This window comes from Bos indicus, chromosome X (assembly GCF_029378745.1).
Source record: "Bos indicus isolate NIAB-ARS_2022 breed Sahiwal x Tharparkar chromosome X, NIAB-ARS_B.indTharparkar_mat_pri_1.0, whole genome shotgun sequence".
Taxonomy (NCBI): domain Eukaryota; kingdom Metazoa; phylum Chordata; class Mammalia; order Artiodactyla; family Bovidae; genus Bos; species Bos indicus.
The window spans coordinates 133159956-133172307 of NC_091789.1; the positions used below are offsets into that span (position 1 = coordinate 133159956).

Genomic DNA, 12352 nt, shown 5'->3' on the forward strand with positions numbered 1-12352 from the left:
TCTCAGCCTCCTTACCTTCCTCAAGCCATGTATTCACACTTTTCATTCCTTTTATTGGGTCTTTATATAGCTTTTGCTATGAAAGTCTCTTTTATTGAAACATCCTTCTATGCTCCAGGGTTCCCACCTTCCTTAGAGGATGTTCGTTCTCAGTCTTGGCTGGTTCATCTCCTCAAAAGGTTAATGTTCCTGTAGGCTTGATCCTTATCCCCATATACCAGCTCTGGAATAATTTATAGAGCATTGAGGCAATCTGATGTTTGAAAGTTTGGTAGAATTCCCCTGTGAAACACTCTGGGCCTGCTGCTTTTTCATGTAATGTTTTCTTAATAACTTTCTCTGTTTATTCTATGGAAACTGGTCTGTTCAAGCTTTTTATGGAAACTGGTCTGTTCAAGCTTTTTAATGTGGTCATTTTAGTAATAATCAGTTTTTCTAGAAAATAATCCATTTCATCAGGGCTTTCAAATTTATTGGATAGAAGGCTATAAAATAATCTCATGATTTAAAATGTTTCTTCTATTTCATTGGTTATTTCCCCTTTGCTCTTTTTATTTTTTCTAGTCAAGTTATATTATTTTTCCTAGTCAAGTTATATTATTTAGTGGTTTATCCATTTTAATTTTTCCCAAAACTACAGAATTCTGATTTATTACTTAGATCTACTTTTCTCTTCCTCTACTTTTATCTTTATTTCCTTCCTTGTGCTTTCTTTTGGTTTACTTTGCTGCTTTTTAGTTCCTTTTTTTTATCTTGGAAGTAAATGTATTTAATTCTTTCATTTTTATTGATAAATAAGTTTAGTGCAATGAATTTTTCTTTGATGACTACTTTAAATGCATCCCATAGAATCTGATATGTAGAGCTTTTATTGTCATTATTTCTTTAAAGATCTATGTTAGAGTATCCAGGAGTTGTTTAATAAGAGGTTTTAAAATTTCTAGGTGAAATTTGTTTTTTGTTTTTGTTAGTAAACTAGTTTTATTGCGTTATGATCAGAAAGTTTTGTTTGTAATGTTTCTATTATGTGCAGCTAACTGATGTGTTCTTTGTGACCTAATGTATTTTTGGTGAATGTGATGTGGAAACTTCAGAAGAATATTGTCAAATAGTATCAAAATGTAGAGTTTGATAAATATACTTAAGATTTACCCTGTTGATTTTGCTGTTTAGATCTTCTATCTCATTTTTGTCTTAATACCACTAAGCATGTTATATGAAAGTCTCCTATTGTTAGTGTTTCTATGTCTGCTTGCATCTATTGTAGTTTTTGTTTCATGAAGGTGGTTGCAGTGTTACTTGTTGTAAATATGTGTATTTTTATTTGTTCTGTCTTCATCGAGGACTGTGACTTTTAACATTGAAGTGTCTTTCTTTGACATGATGAATGCTTTGGGACTTGAATTCTGCTTTGCCTGATTCCAGGTTTCCCACCCCTGCTCTCTTATTTCAATTTGCCTTGTATAATTTGGCCATCCTTTTATTTTTAACCTTTCACGATTACTTTGTTTTAGATGTGTATTTTATACAAATACGTGTTTTGCGAGCCAAATTGAACCTGTTTATTTTAGTAGGTGAGTTAAGCCTATCACATTTACTATTAGGACTGATATGTTTGGTCTATCATAATATTTTATAATCATGTGTATTTTGTTATACTTGCTATTTCTTTATGCTGTGATGTGTAGTTTTTGCTCTTCTGTATTAAAAAGAGGAAGGTTTTTATTTTTGTCTAATGGTTAACCTTTGTACTTATGCCTTTGCTCCCCATTTGTGTGCTAAGTTGCTTCAGTCGTATTTGACTCTCTGCAACCCCATGGACCATAGCCCTCCATGCTCCTCTATCCATGGGATTCTCCAGGCAGGAATACTGGAGTAGGTTACCATGCCCTCCTCCAGGGGATCTTCCCGACCCAGGATTGAACCCACGTCTCTTATGTCTCCTGCATTGGCAAGTGTGTTCTTTACTACTAGCGCCATCTGAGAAACCCACTCCCCTATTTATTTAACCTTTTTTGTGTGTGAGAGAAATATAACTGTGTCCATGGAATCAGAGTAGAATAATAATAGGCAATGCTGAGGTTCTATATCCACTTCCAGCTCCTCGTTACTGTGAACTGGTGACAGCACCCAACCACTGTGGCTAGGAGAATAGACTGTGACTTGTTCTCTTGAGGTCTGACTTCTCTGATCTGCTGATTGCCCTCTTGTTCTGTGGGTTCTGAGTTGACCTGGTTCTTTGCTGGCAGTGTGGCGTCTTTGTTACAAAGGCTTTCCTGGTCAGTTTTTTTGCATTTGTAAATGCTGAGTTCACATTTAGTATGGAATCTCTGTCAGTTGTTGTTGTTTTTTTGTAACAGCTTTACCGAGTTATAATTAATATACCACACAATTCACCCATTTAAAAGTCTACAATTCAGTGTTTTTTTAATACATTCACGGAGTTGTGTAACCATCATCAGTCTAGTTTTAAAACATATTCATCACACCAAAAAGAGACCCTGTGCCCATTTCCCCCAGTGCCTCCCCTCCCCCTACCACACCCAGGCAACTGCCAGTCTACTTTCTGTTTCTATGGATTTGCCTATTCTGGACCTTTCATATAAATGAATCTTGTAATATGTGGTCTTTTGTGACTGGCTTCTTTCCCTTAGCATAATGATTTCAAGATTCATCCCTGTCTGACTGTGTGTCAGTACCTCGTTCCTTTTTATGGCCAGATAATATTCCACTGTATGGGGGTACCACATTTTGTTTATGCATTCATCTCTCAATGAACATTTGAGTTGTTTCTGCATTTTGGCTATTGTGAATAATGCTGTTATGAGCATTTGTGTATAAATTTTTATGTGGATGCATGGTTTTATTTATTTTGGGTATATACCTAGGATTAGAATTGCTGGGTCATATGGTAACTACTATGTTTAATTTTTTAAGAAACTGCCAGACTGTTTGCCAAAGTGACTGAATCATTTCATATATTTCCCCTGGGGCACCTGGTAATTTATTCTTCCCTTCTGAGATAATTTTTGGGCTTCCCTTGTGGCTTAGTTGGTAAAGAATCCACCTACAATGCAGGACACCTGGGTTCCATCCCTGGGTTGGGAAGATCCCGTGGAGAAGGGAACGGCTACCCACTCCAGTATTCTGGCCTGGAGAACTTCATGGACTGTATAGTCCAATTTCACTTCTGAGATAATTCAGCCATTTTCTCCCATTCTTTCCGTTTAGTTCAGTTAATTTTTTTCAGTCATATCACTCTGTTTTTTGATATGTTTCTGTTCTTAGTTTTTAAATTTCTGATTCAAGGTGAGTTTTTAAAATATATATTCCTAAATGCTTTGGGATATATTCTGTTTGGTGTATAAAGTTAGAGTTTGCTTCTACTTCATGTTTTTTGGAGGACAAATTTTCCTCAGTTGAGAAATTGTCTTTTCCTGCTTCCTTGTAAACATATGGGGGTCATCAGATTAAAAGTTTTTCAGATCTAATGAGTATGAAATGGTACTCCGTTGTTTTAATTTTATCTTCCTGAGTAGGTAGTGTTGGGTATCTTTTTGTATGTTTATTGGACAGTTATGTTTCCTCTTTGTTGAAAACTCTTAAGGATGGGGTTGCCATTTATTGAGGTGGGGCAAACCCTGAGCAGATTTTGGAAGAAGGTATGGAGTTTGCTCTTGGACATGTTTACAGCGTCCAGCAGTCTGTTGGATGTGGAAGGCTGAAACAGAGAGGATAGGTGAGGGCTGGATATGTCAACTTGGGGTTGTTAGTATATAGAGAGTATTTAAAGCCATGAGATTGAAGAAAAGTGCAGACTGGGAAGAGAGTGTAGACAATGAAAAGTCAAAGACTGAAGTCACTATTTAGAGGAAGACTGGCTTCACTATTTAAGGATCAGGATGGTGAGATAAGGAAAAACCAGTAAAGGAGACAGAAAGCATTGTTAGAGGTATGAGGAAAACCAGGCAAGTGTAGTATTCTGGAATCCAGGTGCAGAAAATGTTTCTGGGAGGAAGGTATGATTAACCATCTGGTGCTGCAGGTAGATCCAGGAAAAAGAGGGAAAAAAACCATTGGATTTAGCGTGGATTTTGTTAGTGATCTTGACTGGAGCAGTTTGGTGGAGTGGAAAGGTAGATTGGTGAGGGGACAAGTAGAATGGGAGGAGAAGAATGTGAGAATGATTGTGGTATACAGGCAGCCCTTTGAGGATTTTGTTTGTAAACGGAGAGAGAGGTTGTATAGTGATGGAAGGGACCTAATGGGGAAGGGAAGTGATGCTGTGGAAGGAGAGAACTGCTGGAGCCGGGCCTTTCAGGCAGGTGAGGGGGTGTGTCCAGTTCTGTCCTGGTAGGAATGGCTTTGTTTGGCACCAGCATCCCCTTCAGCATCCTCCTGGGAGTGGATACCCCTGTTGTCCAGTCATCTTTCTAAGTTCAAGGGCACACAGATTCATTCACTGCCCTTAAACAGTTCACTCTGAAGGAACAGTATAAATGAATTTCTCTTTTGTTATTGATACCTCCTTCTCCCCAGGCACAAACCCTGCTGGTGTTTCTTTTTCTTTTTTTTCCTCTCCAGTTCTGTCCTTTGCTAGTCACAAGTGTTTTGTTTAGTCACTAAATTGTGTCCAACTCTTTGCGACCTCTGTCTTTGAGGTTTCCCTGGCAAGAATACTGGAGTACATGGGGGAGGGATGGACTGGGAATTTGGGACCAGCACATGCAAACTATCCTGTACAGAATGGATAAACAAGAAAGTCCTACTGTATAGCACAGGGAACCATATTCAATAACCTGTGATAAACTATACAGGAAAAATGTGAAAAAGAATATATATGTATGTATAACTGAGTCATTTTTCTGTACAGCAGAATTTAAACACAACATTGTAAATCAAGTATACTTCAGGAAAATAATTTTTAAAAAAGATTTCTTCATGTCTTTTCATGACTTGATTTAAAAAAAAATACTAGAGTGGATTGCCATTTCCTTCTCCAGGGGATATTCCCAACCCAGGAATCAAACCCACGTCTCCTGCATTGGCAGGTGGATTCTTTATCTCTGAGCCACTTGGGAAGCTCAGCAGACCACGCAAGGACCTGCTGCCCTACCCAGTTTCATTCAGGGGATTGGCAGTCTTTTTTTGTAAAGGACCAGATTCTTGCCTGGAGAATTCCCATGGACAGAGGAGCCTGGTGGGCTACAGTCCATGGGGTCGCAAAGAGTCAGACACAACTGAGCAGTTAAGCTCAGCAGCAAATAGTAAATATTTTAGACTGTGGGCCACATACAGTCTCTGTTGCATATTCTTCTTCTTTCTAAACAATGCTTTAAAAATGTAAAAACCGTCTTAGCTCTAGAGTTTAAATGAACTCTCTTCTCTTATGCACTAAGTCCCTGAGCCACTACTAATTATTACTAGCTGATGAACCCAAAAAAGCAAATGCAAACAAAGTTACCTTAAAAAAAACCTTTATTGAGATATATTTTACAGGTTTAAAATGTACAGTTCATGATTTTTGATAGTATAGTTAGCAGTATTGTGCAATCATCTCCATAATATCTGGTCTAATCTTACAGCACTTTCATCACCCCAAAGCTTTTTTTTTTTTCTTTTGCAGCTTTGAGGTATAACTTATATGCAGTAAAATTCACTAATTTTAAGTGAATAGTTTGAATTTTAATAAAGCTAATTTTCATATTGGCAGAGGAAAATATTCTAAGTAATACTTCTTTTTGTCACATAACCAGTAAATCTCACTTGTAAACATTTTCTCCCGAGTGACCTATACCTTAACATTTAAGCCAGTAGTTTTTCTTTTTTAATTAATGAATTTAATTGGAGGATAATTTCTTTACAATATTGTGGTGGTTTTTGCCATACATTGACATGAATCAGCCACAGGTGCACATGTGTCCCCCCATCCGGAACCCTCCTCCCACCTCACTCCCCACCCCACCCCTCTGGGTTGTCCTAGAGCACCAGCTTTGAGTGCCCTGCTTCATGCATCAAACTTGCACTGGTCATCTATTTTGCATATGGTGATATACATGTTTCAGTGCTATTCTCTCAAATAATCCCACCTTCACCTTCTCCCACATATTCCAAAAGTCTGTTCTTTACATCTGTGTCTCTTTTTCTGCCTTGCATATAGGATTATTGTTACTCTCTTTCTAAATTCCACATGTATGCATTAATATACTGTATTGGTGGTTCTCTTTCTGATTTACTTCACTCTTTCGTCCACCTCATTAGAACTGACTCAAATGTGTTCTTTTTATAGCTGAGTAATATTCCATTGTGTGTATATACCACAACTTCCTTATCCATTCATCTGCTGATGAATATCTAGGTTGCTTCCATGTCCTAGCTATTGTAAACCATGCTGCAGTGAACATTGGGGTACATGTGTCTCTTTCAGTTTTGGTTTCCTTGGTGTGTATGCCCAGCAGTGGGATTACTGGGTCATATGGCAGTTCTGTTTCCAGTTTTTTAAGGACTCTCCACACTGTCCTCCATAGTGGCTGTACCAGTTTGCATTCCCACCAGCAGTATAAGAGGGTTCCCTTTTCTCCACACCCTCTCCAGCATTTATTGTTTGTAGACTTTGTGATGGTGGCCATTCTGACCAGTGTGAGATGGTACCTCATTGTGGTTTTTTTTTTTTTTTTTTCTAATTTTATTTTATTTTTATTTATTTTTTTTTTCGAGTTTTATTTTATTTTATTTTATTTTTCTTTTTTTTAATTTCAGATATACACATGCTCCCCATCCTGAACCCTCCGCCCTCCCCCCTCCCCATACCATCCCCCTGGGCCTTCCCAGCGCACCAGCCCCAAGCATCCAGCATTGTGCACTGAACCTGGACTGGCATCTCGTTTCATACATGACATTTCACATGTTTCAATGCCATTCTCCCAAGTCTTCCCACCCTCTCCCACAGAGTCCATAAGACTGTTCTATACATCAGTGTCTCTTTTGCTGTCTTGTATACAGGGTTATCGTTACCATCTTTCTAAATTCCATATATATGCGTTAGTATACTGTATTTATGTTTTTCCATAATTGTATTAGTTTTGCCAAATATCAAAATGAATCCGCCACAGGTATACATGTGTTCCTCATTGTGGTTTTGATTTGTATTTCTCTGATAATGAGTGATGTTGAGCATCTTTTCATGTGTTTGTTAGCCATCTGTATGTCTTCTTTGGAGAAATGTCTGTTTAGTTCTTTGGCCCACTTTTTGACTGGGTCGTTTATTTTTCTGGTATTGAGCTGCATGAATTGCTTGTATATTTTGGAGATTAATTCTTTGTCAGTTGCTTCATTTGCTATTATTTTCTTCCGTTCTGAAGGCTGCCTTTTCACCTTGCTTATAATTTCCTTTGTTGTGAAAAAGCTTTGAAGTTTAATTAGGTCCCATTTGTTTATTTTTGTTTTTGTTTCCATTACTCTGGGGGGTTGGAGAAGGCAATGGCAATCCACTCCAGTACTCTTGCCTGGAAAATCCCATGGACGGAGGAGTGCATGGGGTCACAAAGAGTCGGACACGACTGAACGACTTCACTTTCACTTTTCACTTTCATGCACTGGAGAAAGAAATGGCAACCCACTCCAGTGTTCTCGCCTGGAGAATCCCAGGGATGGGGGAGCCTGGTGGGCTGCCATCTATGGGGTCACACAGAGTCGGACACGACTGAAGCGACTTAGCAGCAGCAGCACTCTGCGAGGGGGTGGGTCATAGAAGATTTTGCTGTGATTTATGTCAGAGAGTGTTCTACCTATGTTTTCCTGTAAGAGTTTTATAGTTTCTGGTCTTACATTTAGATCTTTAATCCATTTTGAGTAAACCAGTAGTTTTATATTCCCCGGACCAGCAGAATCTCCATCACCTGGGAACTTGCTAGAAATAGGGCCCATCCCAGAGGAGGGCTCAGCATTCTGTGTTGTAACTAGCCTTGCAGGTAACTCTTCCTCGAACTAAAGTTGGAGAACCACTGTTCTAAGCTCTATCCCTGAGTGAAATTGCTAGTTCATGGAATATGAGCATTTTGAAGTTTAACGGGTACTGCCAGCCACTTCCAAACTGGTTATAAGCAGGTTATATACCTGCTTAGCTGTGTACGACAGTCTCTATCATTCCACAGCCTCACCAACACTGTGAAATATGCAACTTCCATTTTTTTGTGGTCATTCTGACAGGTGTGGAATGGTTATGATCTGAATTGGTATTTACTCAGTTACTATTGAGGTTGAACATCTCAGATGTCCATAGGTCATTTGAGTTTTGTGTTCTGTGATGTGCTATTTGGACTCTTTTGCCTATTGAGATAAATAGTTATATTAAATAATCACAATGTATTGACAGAATTGTAGAATAAACTCAGAATTCCCAAAAAGAAAGGAACTCAGGGGGAAAAAAAGAAAGTCAGGGAAAGAATTTCAGGGAGATGATGGTCAAAGAGTCCTGAAAGAATAGGGATTTGTCAGGCAGAGTGAGTGAAAGCCATCTATGTGGTATGAACAGAATGGCCTGATCAGGGAAAAGCAAGTCATTTGCTCTGGTGAACTAATAAGATATGTGAAGGAAAAGACATACAAGGCTAGGAGAAAGGTAGGGAGTGACTAGATGTATGTATTTTAAGTTTGTTTAATCTTTTATTGACTGTTGGGCATTTGCATTATAATTAGTTTGAGTGGATTTTTTTCTTTCCTATTTTAAATTAAGCTGATATAAACATCTTAGTATATATAGCTGCTTTTTTCTTTTAAATTATTATCCTAGAATAACACATTTAGACAAATTATTAGATTAAAGGAAAGTAGGCATGATTAGTTTCATAATTTCTTACATATTTTGAAGTTACCCATCATTAGGGAAATGCAAATCAAAACCACAGTGAGGTACCGTTTCACCCTCACTAGGATGACTATAGTGGAACAGACAGACCATAACAAATGTCGATGATGATGTGGAAAAATTGGAACCTTCATACGTTGCTGGTGGGAATGTAAAATGATGTAACTGCTTTGGAAAACTTTGGCAGTTTCCCAAGAAGTTAAACATTGAGTGATTGTATAACCCAGGAGTTCCACTCCTAGGTTTATGCCCAAGAGAATTGAAAAACTGTGTCTACACAAAACTTGTATGCAAATATTCATGGTAGCATTATTCATAATAGCCCCCAAAATAGAAACAACCCAAATATTCATTGAGAGATAAATGAATCACAAGATGTGGTATACCCGTAAAGTAAAGTGGGATATTATTCAACTGTGAAAGAATGAAGTACTGATAATAGTAAAACCCTTGAAAACATTATGCTAAAGGAAAGACACCAATCATGAAGAATCACATATTCTAAAATTAGATTGTGGTGGTGGTTACAGATCCCTGTGAATATACTGAAAAACACTGAACTGTACACTTTAAATAGGTGAGTTGTATGATATGTGAGTTGTATCTCAATAAATGTTTTACAAAAAATAAAATGAATTAAAAAATTACCCTCTGGGAAAATTATACTTTTTCATCACAATCAACTGTGTTTGGTGTCTCCCGTACAACCTTTAGGCTTTATTATTTTTGTTCAGTTTAATAGGTATGTACTCAAAACTTCTTTAATTAAATTGTAAGTTCCCTCAGTAGAATGTAAGCTCCAAGAGGGCAGGAACCTTCTTCTGTTTCTCTTCACTGCTCTCTCCCTTGAACAGTGCCTGGCAAATCATATGTACTCAGTGACATTTGTTAAATGAATACATTTTTATATATATATTTCTTTTGTTAAACTTTTTATTTTGTATTGGGTTATAGCTGATTAGGGCCTTCCCTGGTGGCTCAGTGGTAAAGAATCCGCTTACAATGCAGGAGACACAGAAGACCCGGGTCCAATCCCTGAGTTGGGAAGACCTCCTGGAGGAGGACATGGCAACCCACTCCAGTATTCTTGCCAGGAAAATCCCATGGACAGAGGAGCCCAGTGGGCTACAGTCCATAGGGTCTCAAAGAGTTGGACATGACTAAAGCAACTAAGCACTCATGCATAGCTGATTAACAAACAATGTTGTGATGGTTTCAGGTGAACAGTGAAGGGACTCAGCCATACATATTTATGTATCTATTCTCCCCTAAACTCCCCTCCCATCCAGGCTGCCACATAACATTGAGCAGAGTTTCATGTACTATATCGTAGGTCCTTGTTGGTTATCCATTTTATTTATTTATTTATTGTTTTTTTGGTTATCCATTTTAAATATAAGCTTTGTGTGCATGTCCATCCCAAACTCCTTAACTATCCCTTCCCCCATCCCCCCCCCCATTTTTATATTTTTAGTTACTAGGAAAACACTGGGCTTCCCTGGTGGCTCAGATGGTAAAGCGTCTGCCTGCAATGTGGGAGACCTGGGTTCGATCCCTGGGTTGGGAAGATGCCCTGGAGAAGGAAATGACAACCCACTCCAGTACCCTTGCCTGGAAAATCCCATGGACAGAGGAGCCTGGTAGGCTACAGTCCATGGGGCTGCAAAGAGTCGGACATGACTGAGAAACTTCACTTTCAGAAGAAAACACTTTCTGCTTTAGTGTCTTAATTTCATAGTACATCTGAACTAATTTTTCCCAGCCTCAATTTTTGTTTTGAAAAGAACCAGTGTATAACTGAATTGAATTGAATGTGATTCTGGTGAGTGATCTGGTTCAAGACCTTTGACCTTACACTTTCTTCTGAAATTTATTATAGCAATAGTTTGCAAATGTTTGACTATGAGAACTCCATTTGCAAACCTGTGTTCACATACTTAACGGTTGTACTTTTTATATTAGTCAGTGATAAAACTTCGTAGTGACAAGAAGTCATTTATATTTTAACAGTGGCTGTAGTATCTTCAGAAATTTGCGAAATAGAGGTTCTAATATGTGAGACATACCCTTATTCATTCTGTAGTCCGTTTTTGGTAGCTGTGTGTATTATTCATGGACCCATGGCAATAATTTTGAAAGCCATCAGGGAGTTGGGTCCAGTTAATTGGGCACTACTTAACTACAGTATCAGAACTGAGGAAGATTACTGAAATGAAGAAGGGAACGGCTTCCAGTATTCTGGCCTGGAGAATCCCATGGACTATATATATATAGTCCATGGGGTCGCAAAGAGTCGGACACGACTGAGTGACTTGTGCTAAAAACAACTTATAAAAGATTATACCCAAATGTGTTTTTTATAAAAATTCAGTTCCTAAATCTACCAGTTTCTTTTAAAGACTGAAATGTATTTTTAAAACCTAGTTTATATGTTTTCTAAAATTAACTTATATGACATTATTTGTTTTAGAAAACAGAAGCAAACTAAATGTCTAATCATGCTTAAGTTTTGGTGTATTTATCTGGTGGAAGTTAGGTGATAATTGAGTATGATAATTAGGCATTGTAATTCTTATTATCTAGCAATTTTAAAAGTGGGATATATCATCAAGTATTCCTAAATATTTTTATTGTGATTGTATGAACGTAACTGCAGTTATATGTACGTAACCAGTGGTGAAAGGTGGGGAGGAGGAGTAGTGGTTGTGCTCAGAGGAATTCTGGGGGAGTGTTCCCTCTTTTTGAAACACTTATTTAGCAGTTGCTGTGTGCCAGGCAGTATTCTGAGCTTTTTTCATGACTTAATTCAGGGATCATCAAACTACAATGCATTTGGCCTTTGGGGCCTATTTTTGTGTGGTCCTTGAGCTACAAATGATTTTTATATTTTTTAAAAAAATGTTTTTGAAGAAGATAATATGATGAAGACCTTATATGAACTGCAAAATCTGAAATAGTTATGCTCTGGCCTTTTACAGAAAAAACTGTCTTATCTTTGATGTAATTGATTTTATGTTTACAACATTCCAATAAGGTGGGTCCTATAAGGAAATTGAGGCACAGAGGGCTTAAGTTACTTTTTGTCAGTGGCATTCACTGTTTTTGGAGCAGGTTACAGGCCCTTTCTACAAACTTGCTAATCCTGTGTTTCTTTGCAGTGTAAAAAGAGGATAGTGGCTCACGTGTCAAAGGATGGCACGGTCACGCTCTAGATCCCCCAGGTGGAGGCACAGGTGAGCAGTCCTTAGTTAAGCAGAGTAAGCATGGGTTTGGAACGTGCTTCAACAGTTTTCATTTTGTCACTTTCAAGACCAAATTATAATGTGGAAGAGCTTCAGAAAGAAAAGGGAATGCAAAGAAGTAAATGGTTTGAACATGGAGGGCGTCACAGAGGTCATTTGTTTCACCCTTTTGTGGTAGGCTCTGGTGAGGTAGCACAAAAGACCCTGCCAAGCTTAGTGCCTGATTTCTGGGTGCCTTCTCAGA

General features: G+C 38.1%; 1 protein-coding gene across 9 annotated transcripts in view; it reads left to right on the forward strand.

The window, feature by feature from the left end:
- BCLAF3 (BCLAF1 and THRAP3 family member 3) overlaps positions 1–12352 on the forward strand; it is a 52475-nt gene that overhangs the window by 3152 nt on the left and 36971 nt on the right. For 7 of the 9 annotated variants that reach the window (XR_011565344.1, XM_070784554.1, XM_070784550.1 and 4 more), the window contains one exon: positions 12025–12099. Coding sequence is in view for 8 of the 9 variants with exons in the window: in XM_070784554.1 (XP_070640655.1) it covers positions 12059–12099 (41 nt within the window). In the remaining variant the exon portion in view is untranslated. Of the gene's footprint in view, positions 1–1514; positions 1575–6897; positions 10689–12024; positions 12100–12352 lie in introns of those variants that run through there. The other 2 variants (XM_070784551.1, XM_070784553.1) reach the window with 2 other exon arrangements.